The sequence below is a fragment of the Propithecus coquereli genome, unplaced genomic scaffold (genome assembly GCF_000956105.1).
Source record: "Propithecus coquereli isolate 6110/MARCELLA unplaced genomic scaffold, Pcoq_1.0 Scaffold580, whole genome shotgun sequence".
NCBI lineage: Eukaryota > Metazoa > Chordata > Mammalia > Primates > Indriidae > Propithecus > Propithecus coquereli.
Window position 1 is genome coordinate 1,397,193 of NW_012151730.1, and position 19,742 is coordinate 1,416,934.

At 54.5% G+C, this 19,742-nt stretch overlaps 1 protein-coding gene across 1 annotated transcript in view; it reads left to right on the forward strand.

Annotated features, from left to right (window-relative positions):
- Window positions 1-12,976, forward strand: part of CEP164 (centrosomal protein 164kDa) — a 79,871-nt gene extending 66,895 nt beyond the window's left edge. The window contains exons 15-32 of the mRNA XM_012658342.1: window positions 674-805; window positions 890-1,106; window positions 2,086-2,163; window positions 2,406-2,537; window positions 2,887-3,009; window positions 4,197-4,340; window positions 4,785-4,868; window positions 4,985-5,053; window positions 5,394-5,569; window positions 5,892-6,018; window positions 6,286-6,347; window positions 6,841-7,048; window positions 8,172-8,279; window positions 9,140-9,251; window positions 9,874-10,221; window positions 11,079-11,145; window positions 12,020-12,142; window positions 12,325-12,976. Of these exons, the coding sequence (XP_012513796.1) occupies window positions 674-805; window positions 890-1,106; window positions 2,086-2,163; window positions 2,406-2,537; window positions 2,887-3,009; window positions 4,197-4,340; window positions 4,785-4,868; window positions 4,985-5,053; window positions 5,394-5,569; window positions 5,892-6,018; window positions 6,286-6,347; window positions 6,841-7,048; window positions 8,172-8,279; window positions 9,140-9,251; window positions 9,874-10,221; window positions 11,079-11,145; window positions 12,020-12,142; window positions 12,325-12,418 (2,404 nt within the window). The 3' untranslated portion in view covers window positions 12,419-12,976. The remainder of the gene's footprint in view (window positions 1-673; window positions 806-889; window positions 1,107-2,085; window positions 2,164-2,405; window positions 2,538-2,886; window positions 3,010-4,196; window positions 4,341-4,784; window positions 4,869-4,984; window positions 5,054-5,393; window positions 5,570-5,891; window positions 6,019-6,285; window positions 6,348-6,840; window positions 7,049-8,171; window positions 8,280-9,139; window positions 9,252-9,873; window positions 10,222-11,078; window positions 11,146-12,019; window positions 12,143-12,324) is intronic.
- The last annotated feature ends 6,766 nt before the right edge of the window (window positions 12,977-19,742 follow it).

Here is a 19,742-nt window from a genome sequence, read left to right on the forward strand (position 1 = left end):
AAGATTAAGTATGATGCCATAAGATGCATGGTACAGAGAGGCATGGGATAAGAAAGGTCCCCATACAAAGTGTATTGGGAACAGAAAGGTGAACTGATGAACTTGGAGGGAGTTAGAGAGACTTTCCACAGAGGAGAACGGCGGTGGTGAATGCTGCTGGGTGGTGAATGATGAATATGGGTTTGTCGGACAGGAAAGGGAATTCTTGGCAGAGGAGCTAGCAGGAACAAAGGCCAAGAGGCAAGGAAGAGTGTGGTGGGATTTAGGGATGGCGACTCAACTGATGTGCCTAGAACAGAGTCTGTAGGGTGGGGAGGGGAAGAAGGTGGGACCGGAGTGAGGTTGGGTAACCATATCTGTCCTTGAGTGAACGCCGTGCTATGGTCAACGTGTCGGCAAAGCGGAGCCTTTAGAAGAAATGCTGTACTCAGACCCAGTAGCCTGCAGTCTGCTTCCTGCGGCAAAGGGGAGTCCATGGCCCCCTGGTGACCCTGGGAAGTAGTATAGGGAGGCAGCCTGGATGCAGAGGCTGAAGTTAGACTTCTCTTTAAGATTTAGGAAGCTTCATAGACAGAATACAGGGCTGTTGCAGGCTGAGAGCCAGGGATTTTGGATAGAAGAGGGAAGACCTTTGTCATCCCTCCAACAAACTTGCCTTTCCTTTCCATCTAAGTTCCCTGAAGGAACAGCTGCAGAAAGCCACTGAAGAGGAGGAGGCCCGCATGAGAGAGGAGGAAAGCCAGAGGCTATCCCGGCTTCGAGCTCAGGTCCAGTCCAGCACAGAAACAGATGAGGACAGAATCAGGTGAGTGCACACTATGAGTTGCTCAGCCACATGAGGTGACCCCAGGGTGCACAGGGCCATCCCCATTCCATTCTGTCTGCCCAGGGCCGAGCAAGAGGCTTCCCTGCAGAGGCTGAGAGAAGAGTTAGAGACCCAACAGAAAGCCGAGAGGGCCAGCTTGGAACAGAAAAACAGGCAAATGCTGGCGCAGCTCAGGGAAGAAATGGAGGCATCAGAGAAGAGCGAGGAGGCTGCCCTGAACGCCATGAAGGAGAAGGCTCTGCAGCAGCTGAGGGAGCAGCTGGAAGGGGAGAGGAAAGAAGTGAGCAAGTCAAGTGGGGGCTCTCTGACGTGTTGCTGGGCTGCCTGGGGAGGGACCAAGTGCAGAGGAAGAGCAAGGGCAAGCCTCGGGGGCGCGCAGGCTGGGGAGCCAGTCGGAGTGTGGCTGTCAAGCACGGACAGGCGTGGGGGATGGTGAGCTGACCGTCTGGGCCCATCACTCCACGTGGACTTGACTCGGCTCAGGGCAGGCACTGCCTGGTCTCCATGGTAGGGTGGACGTGGCAGGTGTCTAGGGGTCCCTCCAGGGTTGGGCTGGACAGGCAGTGGCAGCTGAGTGTTGCTAATGGTGGGGAGCCATCAGAGGCTTGAGGGAAAATGTCCTGTAGATTTGGGAAGGTTTCATGGCGGAACAAACTTCAGCCAGACCAGAGGTGCCATGTCCCTGTCTCTGAGGGTTAGCTACAGTGACTTCACTTCCCCCTTTCTTTCCTGTCTTAGAGTGAGAGGCTAGCAACTCAGAAGGGTTTTTCTCCTTTGTCCTTACTCCCTCTCCCTCCATCCAGATGGTCTGCCTACAGGTTAGACGCTGCAATGATCGTTAGGATGTTCTTTTTCTTTTGGTGAGGAATGGAGCTTTAGCTGTAAGGGGAAAACTGCAGCAAGATGGAGGGGACTTCATTATACTGCAAGTGCTCAGAGAGATTGTGCTAAAAACCTCCAGCCCTCCATGGCTGCCATCTTATTTATACTGTGAGCACCACCTGTGGACCTGTGGCCGAGCCCAGAGGCAGGGGGATGGAAGCGGTCCGCTGAGACTTACTGAAATGCCCCTACTCCAGCCTTTGTGTTCCTGTTCATATACCGGTTGTAGACTTTAGGGACTGAGTTATTTCAGAGGAACAGAGATGTGCCACTCTTCCCCTTGGGGGTGGTCTTCTTGACTCTGCCTTCCTCCATGGTCAGTACCAGGCTGGCTGTTGCCACCCCGTTTTCCTCACAGGCCCTTTGCTCCTCCCCAGGCAGTGGCAAGGCTGGAGAAGGAGCACAGTGCTGAGCTGGAGTGGCTCCGCTCCTCAATGGAGGCGAAGCACCGGGAGGTGAGATGTGGCCGGCCCTGGCCTCAGAGGGCAGAGCCTGGGCAGCTTGGGCCCTGAGCGTGAGCCCCAGGACCCCCTTCATGGCTGGTCAGCAGAAGAGCTCAGCCCATCTAGGGAGCGAGCCTCCCTTTTCCTCCAGGTCTCTGGGAATGGATGCTGGGTCCTAGGAATGTGTCCCCCAACAGCAGCTCTGCAGTCTCTCTGAGGGTCACACTCCCCTGTGTGTTCTGGGGCCTCCTCAGGTGGTCTCCAGCCTCCAGAAGAAGATAGAGGAAGCTCAACATAAAGACGAAGCTCAGCTGCAGGAGAGCCTTGGGCGGGCAGAGCAGAGAGCTTTCCAGAAGGTTCACCAAGTGATTGAGTATGAGCAAGAGGTGAGTACTGGCTGTGTCTTCAATATTTGTATGCACCTGTCGTGGACTCTCTTACGGTCTGCTGAGCCATTGTGGCCTAAGTGTCCTCCAGTTTGGGCTTAGTACTTCTGGTTCCATTTTTATGCTTTAGTTCCCTTGAAGCCAGGTACTTCCGCATCCCCATGCCCCTCTATGCATATGGGGAATGGGTGTTGGAGGTATGGCCATGTGTATGCCGTGGTGCCGTATGTGTGTGATGATTGTGTGTGTTGTGTATGTGCGGGGGAGGTTGGGGAGGTGTGTAGAAACCCTCAGGTATACCAGGCCCCGAGTGCTCGTCTGCCCTCAGTCCCTGCCATCTGCCTTGCAGCTCAGCAGTCTCCTGCGAGAGAAGCGCCAAGAAATAGAAAGGGAGCACGAGAGGAAGTTGGATAAGATGAAGGAGGAGCACCAGCAAGTGATGGCTGAGGCCAGAGAGCAGTATGAAGCTGAGGTAGCTTGGTCACATCCCCTGTACGTGTGTACACACACACGCACACACACGCTCTCTATCTCTCTCTCTCTCTCTCTCTCTCTCTCTCTCTCTCTCTCTCTCAGGCTTTCCTCTCTGGTATCTTGCAATTATGAAGTTGTTTTTTACCTTGTTTTTTACCTTTTCACTAAAGCATGAGAAAAACCTCCACCTAATGGGGGTAATTCCTCTCTGTTGGGCAGGCTACACTTTCTTCTAATGGTAATAATAGCCAATAGCCAATATCCAATAGCCTCTGTTGGGCTTGTACTGTGTGCCCGGCACTGTTCTAAGCTCTTTATATATGTTAACCCATCTATTCGTCATAATAGCTGTAGGAAGTTCGTACTATCATTATGTCCATTTTAAAGATGAGGGCACTGCGACTTGGAGAGTTTAAGTAACTTTCCCAAGACAACACCCAGCTAATAAGTATAGGAGCTAGGATTCGAGCCCAGGCTGTCTGACTCCAGAGCGTTCAGTTTCATCACTCCAACACCATGCCACGAGGGTTCATCGAAATTTCAGGACACCATGAAATAGACTGGCAGGAGCCAAATAATATTTAGGTAATATTTGCCCATGTGCAGCCTTTGGCCTTAAGGTGGGAAAGTTCAATTACTTGAGTGGCCCCAAGCTGGCTTGGCTTGCTCACGCTGGGGGTGAACAGTGGGTGGGTGGGGGGTGGCTGACTTTAGCACACAGCTGGGCCTCCGTGGGGCATTTCTAGGCTACTGCTTTTGTAGCTGGAACCAGTATTCCAGACTCTTTCTGTAATCTTTTCCACACAGACATAGTGGTCCTGTGATGAAGTTTAGCTGAATCCCATCCCACACTAATTATGACCTTGCTGAAGAATAGGGATAGTTTATCAGTGACCTCTCTTCCCTTAAGGAGGAAGAGTTAGACATGGTAGAGCACTAGGAGACCCAGAGGGGGTTCCTCATGGCATCTGGCCAGCATCTGCTTCAGCTGCAGAGGCGGGTGCAGGCTTGTGGGGGCTGGGACAGTGCTGGCCTTGCAGCTCTCTTTCTCATCTATAAGAGCTGGCCTTAGGGAGCTCATGATGTCCCTGAGCTTATTGACCTGGGGATGGGGGTGGGGGACCATGATGTTTGGGGTGGGAGGGCTCACTGCAGTTTCCCACCGGTGGGCCCACCCTCCTTCAGGAGAGGAAGCAGAGGGCTGACCTCCTGGGGCACCTGACCGGGGAGCTAGAGCGCCTCCGGAGGGCCCATGAGCGAGAGTTGGAGACGGCGAGGCAGGAGCAGGACAAGCAGCTGGAGGACTTGCGGCGCCGACACCGGGAGCAGGTGAGGGGTCTGGGGTGGGATGAGCCCACCATGACATCTCCGTGCAGGGTAGGAAGGTGTTAGGTGCAGACGCCATGGTTGTGGCAGAATGGAGCCCAGCAGCTTCCAGAGTGGGGGTCTCACTGGCCATCTCCAAGCTGGGGCATCTCCGCTGTTTTGTTTTCTGGGCCAGGGAACACCCTCAGCATTATTAGAAGGGGAGGTTAGCCCTGGTAAGGCTTTGAGGTCGGTGCCTTCACTTCTCCTTGCCCCCACTGGAAATACACAAGGTGTGGTGCTTTCCTGGGAGGCTGCAAGGGCACACTGGGAGGAAGCCTGAGCCCAGAGTGGACGTTGTGGTTTGCTGTGGTGGGTTGTGGGTTCTGGAACTTGCCCTGCCCCTCAGCTGATGCCTTATACTCTTTCTACGCTTATGTCTTTCTCTCCACCCACTCCTCTGGGCAGGAAAGGAAGCTCCAAGATTTAGAGATGGAACTGGAAATCAGAACTAAAGATATCAAGGCCAGGTTGGCTCAGCTGGATGTTCAGGTGAGGATCTGTAGGGGCCCTGAACTTAGAGTCATAGCTCCTCTAGGAGGAGGCAGGCCTTGACCCTCAGACGGCGGTCTGTAGTCAGCCAACATGCGCTATGTCTTCCCCTCCAGGAGGAGACGGCCCGGAAGGAGAAGGAGCAGCTGCTTGATGTGCAGAGGCAGGTTGCTCTGGAGAGTGAGGTTTGTCTGCGGCTTTTGTCCTCCATCCCCTTCCTTTCCACCCCTCCCTACACCGTTTTTGTTCACCTGATCTGTCCAGGGCCCTGAGGTTCCAAACTCTGTTGGCTAATATTCCACAAATAGCTTCATTCTGTGGACCCCCACTTGGGAACCTCGAGGAAGTGGGGCTGTGGTGGGACAGGAGCCTGCAGACCTCCTCACCTCAGAGACAATGACTTCAGTGGCTCTGAGACAGCCCCCAGCTTGTCCTCCTCAGGCTTCTCTGCCCTCTAGTGCCGCCTGCTCCCTGACTTCTCCCCACTGTGTCTCTGGGTGCTTCAGTCTTTCCATCTGCCCCCAGGAAGCCACAGCCACCCATCAGCACCTGCAGGAGGCAAAGCAGGAATACAGCCACCTGTTGGAGTCAAACCGGCAGCTCCGAAGAATTCTTGACAAACTTCGGTCCCGCAAGTTGGAGTTGGAGTCCCAAGTGGATCTGCTGCAGACTCAGAGCCAGAGATTGCAGAAACGCATCAGGTGGGGTGTACTTAGTCACCCTGGCTGCCTCCTGCCTGTCCTCTGACCTCGGCTGCTTATGGGCCCTGTCTAATCATGGCCCAGTTCATGGAGAGAGGTAGCAGAGGCCAGGAACAAGAGCCTCTGGCTGCTGCATTTTGTAGGGTGTGATAAGAGGCTATGAAAAGCAGGGGATCCCTGGTTCTACTATTTGTGCCTCAGCCCCACCTCTGGGACCGTGACTGGAGTGAGGGGATGGAGATGTCCCGACAGGGCGCTGCCTGGCCTGCTTCATCACAAGACTGACTCACACTCCAGTGCCCACTCACCTTTCCATCCACAGCAGCCTGGAGGCAGAAGCACAGAGGAAGCAAGACCTGTTGGAAGAGCTGAGAGTTGAGGAGAGTAATGCTTCTGCACATTTTGAGCCGGAACTGCACATTGAGGACCTCAGGAAATCCCTTGGGACAGTGAGCTGGGGGCTGGAGACGGGGTGGCGCATGAGTGGGTAGGACATGAGGAGGGCCTGGCTCTGTTCTCTGTAGGACCTGGCCTCCTGTTCTCATTCCCACCTCCCACTGTCTCCACCAGTCCAATGGTATCTATAGGAAACCATGCCTGGCAGCTGGCAGGGCTATTTCCTTGTCTTGGCCACTGGGAGGGCTTTGGGGTCTCTTGAGCCTGCAGGTGTCTGCTTTTGCTGCACGCAATGGGTCTATTCTACTGTGTATCCCTAGAACCAGACCAAAGAGGTGTCCTCTTCTCTCTCCCAGGACAAGGAGGACCTGTCCTTGGACAAGTGAGTTCCCATGGCCTGTCTTATTTCGGGTTGGGGGTACCGTGAAGGGGTGAGAGAGTGCCGGCGTCACAGAGCTGCGGTAAGCTGAAGTGAGCTGACAGCGATCACCAGTGGGGCTTGGTTCAGCAGGAAGGCCCCAGGGGACTGAGGGATCTTCTCTGGCAAGTTAAGAAACTGCCCACTGTGACCTTTGACACAGCATTCTGGCATCTGCTGACCTCCGGTTGAGGATCAGACTGCTGGGAGTGTTTGGTCATCTGTTCAGAGGCCCTAGGCGTAATCCCTGTCAGAGTCAGGGTAGGGGCACTGCTAGTCCTATGTGCTGCGTGCTGTAGGCATTTAACAGTGGCACCTCAGCACACTGCCCAGCCCCAGCAGCTCCTGTCTCTACTCAGGGTGGGCATCAGCTGGGAAATTGGCTGTGTGAGCCAGAGCAGGTTCTTAGAGTCTTCTGTTTTCCTTCCAATTCCCCTGCCCTGGCCCATCCCCCCAGTGTCCGGCACTACCTCTCTGCCGAGGGGGTAGCCCTCCGTAATGCCAAGGAGTTCCTGGTGCAGCAGACACGCTCCATGCGGAGGCGGCAGACAGCTCTGAAAGCTGCCCAGCAGCACTGGCGCCATGAGCTGGCCAGCGCTCAGGAGGCAGCCGAAGACCCGACAGGCACCAAGGCCCTGGGAGATGTGCGCAGGAACCTGGAGGAGGTCAGGGGCCTTGAGGAGAGCCTGCCAGCCTTGTGCCAGGGGGTGTCCTGGTGGAGCCAGTGGAACACTCACTTTTGGGCCCTCCCTCAGTTGATTATTCTGGGAACTCCATGAGAGTGGCCGCCTGGGCCCTGGGCTCACTTACATTTACACAGCAATGCATAGCGTGCGGACAGCCTTCTGTAATAGTAAATCATTGTGTCCTCACCATGACCACATGTAATGTGCAAGATAATATTATTATTCCCATTTTCTAGGTGAAGAGTACAACTAAGGTTTTAAAACTTTCAAATGTAGTGCTTTGCTTTTTTTCATTCCGTCACACTAGAGACTTCATTTATAGACGAAAATCTTTTTTTTTTTTTGAGATAGAGTCTTGCTCTGTTGCCCGGACTAGAGTGCCATGGTGTCAACCTAGCTCACAGCAACCTCAAACTCCTGGGCTCAAGTGATCCTCCTGCCTCAGCCTCCCGAGTAGCTGGGACTATGCCCAGCTAATTTTTTCTATATATTTTTAGTTGTCCAGCTAATTTCTTTCTATTTTTAGTAGAGACGGGGTCTCGCTCTTGCTCAGGCTGATCTCGAACTCCTGACCTCAAACGATCCTCCCGCCTCGGCCTCCCAGAGTGCTAGGACTACAGGCGTGAGCCACCGCGCGCGGCCTATACACAAAAATCTTTTAAACACACTCAGCATAAGTCTCTGAGTTACTTCTCTGATAGCCTAATTTGCATTGAAAAGGCAGAGATGTTATTGTTAGTTGGGATTACAGATCCTTGTACTACTATAGGGTCCTGGCAGAGTGGGCTCTCTTAGATCATGCCTGGGCCCTGAGAATTCTGATGATGATGATGGTAATGACAGCTGAAGCAGTGATGATAATAACCATTTGGTTAACAGTAACCATCTGAGACTTTATCAGGTGTGGGCATGGTGTTACACATGTAACATGCTCATTTGAACCTCACAACCCTATAAAAGTCGTTATTTCTCTTTTCCAGGTGAGAAACCAGACTGAGACTTAAGTAATTTGTTTAAGATCACCCAGCCAGCAAATGGTAGAGTTGGGACTCCAACGTCAGTGCAGTCACTTACTTCTCCTCCCCTTTCTCCCTGGCTGCAGGAGACCAGGCACCTGGATGAGATGAAGTCAGCTATGCGGAAAGGCCATGACCTGCTGAAGAAGAAAGAGGAGAAGCTAAATCAGCTGGAGTCCTCTCTTCGGGAAGAGGTGCAGCCCTGTGGCCACGTGGCCCAGTGTGGTCCTGGCCTCCCTCTTCTGTTCCTGGGGTTGGGTTGGGTTCTTTGGTCCTCTGTCAGGGGAGCTGGGCCTCAAGGGTCCAGGACTGGGCAGTAGGCTTCAGGCTCCTGGCTGGTGAAAAGAGCAGTGGCTTTAGCTCTGAGTTTGTTGAAGTCACCTGTGGGTTTGGATGTCTGTGCTGAATGGTCCTGAGTACACCTGGAACCTCTTACTGGAGAGTCCTGAGAAGGGGGCCTAGCCCCTGCTATTACCCTGCCAGTGTAGCTAAAGAGAAGCCTGACCGGGGTGTCAGGAATGGACGCACATGACAGACAGGTTCTCCTACCTGCCCTGGGACCGTGTGGACTTTTCCCTGGATGCCTGAGACTTAGATGTGGCAGGAGGGAGGCTTAGGTGGAGAGGCGCTGCAGGGAGAGTTTACGGGGAGGGTAGGGTGGGGATCTGTGTGGTCCTGGTGGCCCTGATGCCTGTATCTCAGGTACTTGGGTTCTCTTAGCCTCGCCTCCCTCCCACCCCACTGTGAGACAGCCTGTGTGGTGTGCCTCCCCCAGGGTGCCTGGTGGAACTGGGCCCCAGAAGAGCCTACTCACTGAGTCCTCAGTCCCCACACATCACAAGGGCAACAGCCTGCAGTCTTGGATATGTAGCAGCATAATTGCTAGGAGAGCAAACTGAGATGGCCGTATTTCATGGATTTGCGTAAGAAAGCCAACTTAAAGACAAAACACAAAAGAACCCAGCTCAGCATCCTAGCCACTTGCTAGAGAGGAAGGAGGTAAGGTAGGAAGACACCAGAAGGGTCAGTAATGGCTGCTGCTTCTACTCATCAGGACTTAGGTGAGGACACTCTGAAAGGAAGCCCCGCCAAGAAGGTGACCTTCGACCTCAGCGACTTGGACGACACGAGCAGTGAAAGTTCTGATTCTTGCTCCTCTCCTCACAGTGAGTGGTGGTGGCAGCGGGGAAGCGATGGGGGAGATGCAGGGGTGAAGACCTCCCTATCCATGGATAGGGAGGAATTTGGGGAACAGAGGGACGGCCCTGTTCCTTCAGCCCTGCAGAGGGAGGTCTCTGTGAGCCAGTGTCTATACTGGGTACTCAGTAAATGCTAGGAAGGAGTGAAGCCATCTGGGTTTGCCAACACACAGGGCTGAAAGGGTCGGGAGGGCCTCCTGAATGCTGCGGAGCACTTTATGGTTTGTGAGCTGTCCCTGCCAGCCTCTTCTCTTCCAGGGCCTCCCTGGGGGACGCTGTTCTCCTTCTGCTGCTCTGGCCTGTGTGCGGGCAGAGGGCCCTCTTGCCTTCCTTTTCTCCAGGGTCCTGGGCCCTTCCCCAGGGCCTTGCCCCGGAAACCTCTTTCTCATGGCCAGCTTCTCATCTGTCCTGTCTGGAACACAGAAGCCCTGCTGTCCCCCAACCTCCTCATAAGCCAAGGGGCTGCTGTCCCAGCTGTCTGAAGGAACAGGGAGGGGCCGCCAGCAGGGTGCTACAGTGCTAACTGGGTCTGGGGTCATTCTAGGCCTGGCCCTGAGTCCTTCCCCACCATCTACCTCTTCCCTTTCAGTCAACTTCTTCCCAAGTCCCATCGTCCCTGACAAGATCCACGACTTGAGCAGCTCCCTGCAGCGGATCAGCGGCCAGCTGAATGCTGTCCTGGGTCTCCTGGGCAGCCTCAACGCTCAGCCACCACCGCTATTCACGTCCACGCCAGCGCATGGCTCCCTCCGGCCCTCCAAGAGCATCCCTGCTCCCACCTACTGTCCCTCCCTGGCCAGGGCCTCGGCCTCATCCCCTGTGGCACCCATGTCCACCCAGTGGGCCTGGGACCCGGGGCTGGGCCCCAGGCTTTCCTCCTCCATACCTCAGACAGTGGACGACTTCCTGCTGGAGAAGTGGCGCAAGTATTTTCCGTGTAAGTCTTGCTCTGGGCCGGTGTTTGCATCTGGGCTGAGCCTTCTTACCATCCTCCTCCTTTTCCTTTCTTTCCTTCTGCTCTCTTTTTCCTACTCCTTTTTCCCCTCTTCCTCTTTGCCTCCGCTTGTCCCATGCCCCCCAACTTCGGCATGGTCATTGGTCCTTTGACTCTGTCTTGGGGTCCTGATGAAGAAGGCCTTGCTGGTGGCCCTGCAGCCGGAGGCTCTGTAGGTCAGGATGGTTTAGGTGGAGCCTGGGCTGACTGGGGCCTTTATTATGGATTCTAGAGCTCAGCAGAACCTAAAAGGTCATTGTTGTCATCATCTTAATACATGTGCAATACATTATGGGCCAGGCATTTTATTTATTTTTTTAATTTAGTCCTTACAATAATTCTCTGAGGCAGTTATTATTTATCCACATTTTACAGATGAGGAAACTGAGACTCAGAGAGTTAAATAATATGCTCCGGGTGCCCAGTGAGTGAGTAACAAACTGGGTTTGACCCATGGCTCTGTGACTGCAGGATTCTGCTTGTAACCCCTTGGCGTGCGGCTCCACCTTGGTTCTGGGTCAGCCCTGCTGAGGAAGGCGAAAAGCCGTAAAAACACAGGCATTTGAGGGCAACCGAAATCTCTTCTTTCTGCCCCACCAAAATTGAAAAGTAGATTAAGTTTTAGAAATAAAATAAATAGGACTATTCCTGCCTATCACCTCCAGCCATGGAAGCTTTTCCTGCCTTTACCGCATGTGCTGGCGGGGCAGTGGGTGCAGGGAAGCAGGGAGGCGCCTGCGTGTCCAGGCTGTGGCGCAGCCGACCCTGCCCCTTTCTGAGCCCTTCCTCTCCCCTTCCAGCTGGCATCCCCCTGCTCAGCAGCAGCCCTGCCTCCGCGGAGAACAGGCTGGGTTACGTGTCTGCCAGGTAAGCCTCCTTGTGGCTTGGTCAGGGTAGAGCCTCACGATCAAGCTGCTTGCTGTGCCTCCCCGGGTGGGTGGGACCTCTGAGGCCCCAAGAGATTAGGCAGGCCCCCAGTCCACAGAGCTGCCCACGTCTTGCCTGGGTCTGAGGCACCTGTCCTAAACCGGAGGGAAGTCAGGTCCCAGTGGGGCAGGGTTGGGCTTACCCAGCCAGCTCCATGAAGAAGCAGCCCTGTGGCACCTTTGGGGAGAAATCAGCCCCTGGTGGGACCCAGGCCCTGCCCCTTCCTATGGCCCCTCCAGCCCTGGAGTCCGGCCTTTGTCTTCGCCCTTGAGCTCGTCTGCGTCCTGTGGCTCTCTTCTTCCCCGAGTCCTGCTGAGCAACATCTGCAGTGAGAGGGGCACCCCACTGGAGAGACAGACGGGCAATTATTTAAACCTGTTATTAATTTCCCATTCATCTTATTCCTTGCCAAATGTATCCCCCCTAAGGCCCCCAGCCATAAGTACCCCTACCATCCCTTTGGCCATCTTGCGAGCTGACGCTGGGCTTGAGTCGATAGAGGGGAGCTCTTTGCTGATGGGGTTGGCTGGGAACAGGCAGATGTGGGAGCCCAGAGCCTGATGTCAGTAGTACAGACCTGGGAGTGGGGGCGGAGGCCGTCCACCACCTTCCCTTTTGGGAATTGTTCCAGAGAGGCAGCTCTTGCCGGTAGAGGAAGCTTTGAATTGCTAGAGACCCTGAAAAGGCTGCAGCTGGTAGTTGAGAGGAAGGAGGAGGCAGTGTGATGGGTTTGGGTTGGCTCTGTGCACATCCCCTTCCTCGGGCACTCCTGCCTGCCTTCTTCCTCTCCCCACGCTCTCCTTCTCTTTCCCAGTGAGCAGCTCCGCCTCTTGCAGCGCCCACATTCCCAAATCCCCCAGGCGGGCAGCACCAACTTTCAGGGCATGATCGATGCTAACCGAAAGTGGCTAGAAAATTTCAAGAATGACCCCAAGTTGTATCCTTTTAGCTGGTTCCAAAATCCTGGTCCCTTCCTACTGTAGCAGCTAGGCTGGCCTGCAAGGCCTGTCCTTGTGCCGTGGGGGTCCAGGAAGGATCCTGTTTGGCCTTTGACCCTGTCATGGCCCCTGACTGGACATGCTCAGCTGACTGCAGAGTTTTCCTTCACCCCGTGGCCAGACATCTCTTCTCGGTGCCCAAGCCAGCAGCCACGTCCAGCCTCCTACAGCTGGGCCTGGATGAGCACAGGAGGCTGAAGGTGTTTCACTACTGAGGGCTGAGCCCGGGCTTTGGGGCAGTCTGGCTCTCCTCCACCCAGACCAAGTGCCTGAGGAGCTGCCTGCACTTTATTCCATCTGGTAAAGCGTTCTCCAGTCCCCTTTGCCACTTGCCCCACTGAGGACTTGGAGGAGCCACCAGGAACCCGGGGGGTGGGTGAAACAGTAAGCCTCACACTCTGTGCCCACGTAATGTATCTTGGGCTGAAACGTGTGGACTTCTGCGAGCTCCTGCATCGATGTGGCAGACTGATAACGTGCAGCAACTGTGGAGCACTGGGACGTGAGCACCTTTGGGAGGAAGCTGCCTTCAGGACCCAGGGAACGTGTGGAACTGGGTTGGTCCCTTGGCCCTGCAGGGCACCGCGTGGGGCTCCCGTGGAGGTTGTGTATATGGTTCTCGATTCACCAGGACAAAGCCCTCCAGCATGCTTGTACCCTGGGGCCAGGCTCTGCTGGGCCCACACCTGTCTCTCCTGTACCTCAGCCTCAAAGATCAGACGCTTTCATTTTTATTTTTCTTTTCTTTCTTTCTTTTTTAATGTCTCTTTTCTTGAGCATTCTGTCTTTCCTTTTGACTATCTCAGGACTGGGCTCAGCTGCCCAGAACCCTGTGGAAGGTTGCTGGGGGCTGTCCCTCTGCTGCACTGTGCTTTCCTCAGGGACCGTCCTCAGGAGTGCCCCCCCCCACCCCCCGTCCCTCGGGCTCTTCCCCAGAGCCATCCCAGCAAGTCTCAGGTCTCAAGCATACAATTTCTCCAGGAAGCCAGAAAGCCACGGGAAAGACTGGGATGGCTTCTGGTTCTCAGTTTTTCTCTTCCTAGAACACCTTGGGTATTCATGAGTCCTTGTTTCTGTCTTTTCTACCTGTGCCTCCGCGGTCCCTGACACCACTACTGCCACCTCTTCTCAGAGCCTGGCTGGCAAGGGGCTGGGCCAGGGCCTGGCACGGGCAATGAGGGCTCTGGTACCAGCTGGAGCTGTTGCCACTCTGGCAGAGCTTCCTGCAGCCCCACTTCCCATCGGTGGACTCCTTGGGGAGCGGGGAGTATTGCAGGAGATGTTCTCTGACATCCATCTCATCGTTTAAATAAAATGCCCCCATTTTTCTTGTCTTGAAAGCCATGGGGTTGCCCTTGCCTCTCTAACACATAGAAGCCAATTCTCACCATCCCCCTCTCATTGCTTTATCATGCAATAAGGAACTCAGATCTAATTGACTATTTTACCCCTCAGATACTTTTTAGGCATCAGCCTGCCACACAGAAAAGCCCATTTTGTTATTTGGCTCATTTTGTGTGCTTTGGGAATAGCTCATGTGATACAGCCAACTCTGGTGGTGACAATCCTGTGTTTTCTGCATCAATTAAATCTCTGCAGGTCCATTTTTCTACAAGGCAGTTGTGTGAATGTGTCTACTTCTCTTTGGAGGGCTTTGCTTCCTTCTTCCTGAGAAGGGAGGAAGGAAAAATTAATATTCGTGGAACACCACCCTAGGTAGTCTCTGATTTAATCATCACAACGATGCAGTAGTTAATGTAGGTACTTTCTGCTTCATTTTTATGGATGAGGAAGCCAAGGCTCAGAGATCTTTAAGTCCTAGGGTCCCCAGTAAAGTAGCTGAGATGCCCACACGTGCAGAACGCCCACACTCCGTCCCTGCACCCCCAGAGCACCCTCGGTCCCTTTCCCAGTCCTTGGGAAGTGATGTTCTCCACCTCTCCCTTTGCCCCCTGCCTCCCCCTGACCTGCCAGCTGGAGACCCATGATGCCATTTCCCAAAGGCCAGTTGGCTTTTCCCCCAATGCAAATGAAAGATAAGCCCCCCAAGGTCCCTAAGCTGGCAAAGTTGATTTTTTTCTGCTCCAATGGTGTGAGCAGCTTACATACAGTCTTGGATTTGTAGCAACAGAATTGCTAGGAGGGCAAACCGAGATGGCCAGTTTCATTGTTTTGCGTAAGAAAGCCAACTTAAAGACAAAACTTCCAAAAGAACCCAGCCTAGTGTCCTGGCCACTTCAGCTCAGTTGTGAGATGTTTATGGACTTTTCCGCATTCCTAAGGGAGCAATGTTGGGAATGATGATAGACCACCCCCCACTAACCCCCCAAATAAATACTTCCACACAAAATAGCAGTATGGAGCATGGGGAAATAACCCTGGCCTCAGGATGCCTGGGTTTACTCTTGACTCAGTTGCCTACAAGCTTTGACCTGAACAAGTCCTTTCTGGGCCCTTGTTCCTCCTTTCTTCTTACATTTCCTACCTAGTTCCCCTCCCTGCCTGCCCCGTGGAATGTGCCTTCTCCAGCAGCTATGTCCCGAAGTGAAGGGCCACAACAAAAGGAAGACAAGCTTACCCTTCTTTTCCAGTTCTCTTTAATTTGGAACAAGAATGCACTCTGGGTTTCCCATTCCCAGAAGCTGGTGGTTCACGCGGCCAGCACACACATTGGCAATGACCTTGTTTCTAGTAAGTGAGTCCATTGAAATGTGGAGCCTTAATTTGTATGAGACATATCACTGTCACTCTGAAAGAAGAAAATAGAGGTGCTGGCGCCCCGCTGTCATAAGCACTGCTCACATCCGAGTAGGGTTGGGGAGACGGCAGACATTTGTAAATAGGAGTCTTTGTAATTTAGAATCTGCCAACATTTTTTATCAGGTGGGAGGAGAGGAAATGGCCAGGGATTCTGCTTCGAATAGCACGTTCCAGGACAGTGCAGACGCATGCATGCATGTACACCAGAGTGCTTGGCTCCGTTGTGGGTTGGAAAGTCTGCCTCTTATGCTGGGTAACACCCCAGCTCTTGGCTTTGAGGTCACCTTACACTGTCCCCATCAAGCTTATTATCCTGATTGTTGTGACTGCTTTTAGAAGATCTAGTGGCATTTCTTCTAGAGAGGGTATAGGAGTCCCCTTCTGGCCCCGCAGGGCACTGTCCTCAAAGCCCTGATCCTCTTCCCCTGTGGGGCCCCACACGGCCTCCCTGGGAGGGCCCACTCCCTGAGAGTCCAACAGCTCCTTTTCCTTTCCAGGGTCTCTGAGGATAGTGGGACTGTGGAGAGGCTCCCAGCAATGCTCTCTCTGACCCTCAGGCTCGGGTTGGGATCCCAGGGCTCCTTGAGAGGGAGCGAAGAGTGATGGGTTGCAGGCCTGTGGAGACGCTGGCACCAGAGTGCATGACAGTAGAACAGGCTCTCGTACATACTTCTGGGATGGACCAATGGCCACAGTTTGTTTGGGGGCAAGGCTTAGGACAAGATGGCCGAGGATGAAGGATCAGCACCCCTCTTCCTTGGTTGGATCAGATCATCTGGTTAGTTTCCTCCCTCCTTTGTTTTTGCCTTGAAAGAACCTTATCACTTCCTCTGATCCATATGTCAGTTGCTTCCCCTAGGCCCTGCACTCTGATCAGATAGGGGACTGGATCTGGGTCTCTGGGATGATTGATCTGGAGTTGGGAGAGAGCTACTGGGTTCATTAAGCCAGCTAAGCCATAGCCCTTCTGGGAGCATTAGTGTCTCTCCAGCAGCCTTCTTACTATGCAGGGAGAGCTCTGCATCTGTGATGAAGTGGTTTGTGGGCAGGCAGCACGGCCTGGGAGGGAAGCACAGACCCTCCCGCAGCTCTGGCAGGATGGGGTGCAGGTTGTGCTCTTCTAGTTCTAAAAAAATCCTAAGGTCGGAGAGGTCAGCCTCCTTCCTGGCTTTGCTCTCTGGGATAGAGTGGAGGGCCTAGGGGACATTTCTGATGGCCTCCACGGAGGAGAGGGACATCTGTTCTTGGGAGATAGAAAGCAGAGGGACAGTTTGGGGAGTCCCACTGTCAGGGTTAAAAGCAGAGAGGATATGAATCCAACAAGGATTCTTTAGCCTCTCTATATCTCAATTTCCACATCTGTGAAATGGGGTTAATAGTATTATCTATCCCATAAAATGGTGTGAAGGTTAAAGAGGTCCTCAGAACAGTGTCAACGCATAGTAAGGCCTCAATCAATGTTAGTTGTTGTTACCATCCTGGCAGGAGAGTCAGGAACCATGACTGAGGTGCTGGAACTTGCGTCACCTCCCATGAGTAACAGCAAAAGTCTTGGACACAAAGGACAAAACAGCAAGGAAGAAGTTTCCTGGGGGATTATGCTCCTCTTCGTGGCCAGTTATGTGTGAAAGAGGAGATGAGAGAAGGGAGGAGGGGAGGAGAGAAATGGAAAGTGTAGGGTCTGAAGCAGACACACAGGCAAGAGGCAGAGCAGAGCCTGTCCGGCTTGAGAGATGGTGCCCTGGGTTGGGACATAAGACTGGCTTCTGGGAGCCAGTGCCTGTCAACCGCATGGACCTGGGAGTTTGAGGACACAGGCCTCGACCACTCTCTGAGTGACTAGTCCCCCTGTAGGGGCACTGCTGGGGCAGCTTGGGCACCAAGGCCTGGGATTGGAAAGGGGCAGAGGTGGGGAGTGGAGTTAGGACTCCTCTGGATTACCTGTTACATTAGGCTGGCTCCAAGGCTCTGTATTGTGCCTCTAAAGGCACTGGGTTCAAATCCTGGCTGCCATTTATTAGCGAGACGTGAGAACTTTTGGAAATGAGTCCTCTTTTTAGGCCTCAGTTTCCTTATTTGTCTAATGGGGCTGCAAATACCTCATATGGAGAGGACGAATGAGATAACCCACGTCAAATGCCCTGGGTGAAACACCCTATAAACTGTAGAGTGCTGTGGAAATGCAAGTTGTCATCCAGCCTCTGCTCGAAATGCTCCTGAGGACAAGGCGCTTCTCACCCTCTAAGGTGGCCGATTCTGCTGTTGACCAGCGCTGAGGTGGCAGTCGGCAGCCTTTTCTTACAGCTCTGCCCTGGAGTCACACAGAAGAAAATGCCCCCTCCACTTCCTCCACATGACGTAATGAAATTGGTCTCAGATACCTCCCTGCCCCCGCTTGTCCCTCTTATGAACATGCACGCGTGTGCACACGGAGTTATGGCGTAGTGCACATTTATATTCCCCCAGGGCCTCTTACTAATAATAGCCTCTGCTTGCTTAGGATAACGCAGCGCTAAGTGCTTTACCTACCTGCAGATCTCACTGAATGCTCACAACACTATGAGGTGCGCAGTATGATCTCCATTTTACAAAACGAAAAAGAAAAAAAGACTTGGAAGGGTTAAGCTACTACTAGGCTGCAGAATCAGAATTCAAACCCAATGTGTTGTACAGATGGCTGTGTGTGGGCACACTTGTGGGGACAGTGCATGCACCCTCATGAGTGTGCGCCCTCCCTCCTAGCACAGGGATTGGTGGGCAAGGGTGGGGGACAGGGAACGGGGTCCAGAGAGGCTAGGGAAAGTTCTGGAGGAAAGGCCTGGTCTACCCTTCCTCCTCTTCCCTCCGGCTCTCCCTGCTTCAGAGGCCAATGGAGCCTCCGACTGAAGGCAAGACAGCGTTGTGTGCTTGGAGATAAATAGCCTGTCTCCTCCGTCCTCAGCCCCTCTTGGAAAAGTTGGCAGGCCCGGGGCCACAACAGCATCCACTCTGCTGTAGCCACAAAAAGAGGTCGGTGGGGGCACTGCCTGGGTGTCACCCGCCCAGGAACCTGAGCCTCTGCCCTTTACTGCCTCTGTGCTCCGGACAAGTGACTATCCAGAGACTGAGCCTCAGGGTCTTCCTGTGAGGATGGGGTCATTCCAGCACCCCAGGGAAGTCCGCTGGACTACTCATCCTCCTGGCCCCATGCCCCCTCCCCAGCGAAGGGCGAAGTAACAGTAGGTGCTCCGTGAGCAGAAGGCTTTCCTCCACCGGAAGGCCCACGTGTAATTCCCTCCCTCCCTGGCGTCGCCGACCCTTTACTCAGCCTGGACCCCGCCCCCTGCACCCCACAAAGGCCCCGCCTGCTACAGCGATGGGCTCCGCAGGCTGCTCTCCGCTCGGATCCACGGTGACCCAGACCCTGGCGGCGGCTCCGCGGGGTCGGGCCGGGCAGCGGGGACCCTCCTACCGCCCTGAAATCCACCGGGGGGCGGGGGAGACCACGCTCTTCTCTAGTCCCGGCATCAAGGCGTGGGACCCGCGTCCTCCTGGGGAGGAGGGTAGGCGGGCCCCCAGGTGGCGGGCGGAGTCAGACGCCACGGGAACACCTGCGGAAGGGAGGGGGCTCGGGACCGGTGGCCTGAAATTTGCGGGCCGCTCGGGGCCTGGATCCTGCGCGGGGCGTTGGCCCCGGGCGGCCCCAGCGGTGGCCGTGGTGGCTGGCCGCTTGGGTGCTGAGCTCGGGTGCGTCCGCTCAGAGCCCGCGCGGAGACGCCACGTGTCACCAAGGCGCTGGCGGGCCCTGGCAGCCGGGGACACGCGGGGCCGGGCCTGGAATGGCGCGATCTGCCTCAGCCGGGCCGGGAAGGGTGAAGCTAAAGAGAGAACGAGTGGTACCCACAGCAGCAGGGGGACTTTTGGGCAGAGCTCGCCACATGGGTGAGGCCTCCTTGCGGGGGCGGAGGGCGGGGGCGCTGAGGGCACTGACACGGCGGCGCTTTACTACATTACCCACTCTGCTTAGGTGACTCCTGTTTGGAGTCAGGCGGCCGAGTGTCAGCTCCTGGTTTCCGGTGTTGATGGGGGATTTGAGGTTGTCCTCGGCCTTCAGAGCTTTTCTTCCTGTACCTGCTGTAAGGTGTCTTGGTGACTTTCAGTAGGTTCTCCAGGGCAGCAAGGGACCTTCACATCCTATCCGCTCCCCTGGACACAAGCCTGGGCAGATCAGGCAACGCCTGGCTTCTCTGGGATCTGCCCCTCTGGTCTTTATCTGCCCACTTCACAGTTAGAGCACTTAACCCGCATCATGGCCTTTCAGTCTCAACCTGGCAGCGCAGGGATCATTTTCCCATTTCACAGAAGAGGAAATCGAGGCCCATGAGGGTGAAACCTCTCTCCTGGGGTCACAGAGCTGGAAAACGGGCACTGGGATTTGACCCCTGCTTTTTCCATCACAGGGTTCTGCACAGTGCTGCCACACAGTAGGTGCTCACGGATGCTGCCTTCCAGGTGGCGCCTGGGTTCTGTAAAGGATTCCAAGGGTTCGGTGAACACTAACTCTGGAATGCAAACCCTGGCCCATGCCACTTGCTAGCTGAGCAACCTTGTGCAAGTCACTTGACCTCTCTGACCTTTCTCTTAGCCAATAAAATGGAGACCATACCTCCTCAGGGCAGACATTATGGACGCATTCATTTTCCAGCCTTAGCTCCTTCCCACTGCTCACCAGAGAGGGTTCCTGCCTTGCCTGCTCTTTCTGCCACCTCCTCTGCTTCTCCTGTACCCAACCGCTGCTGT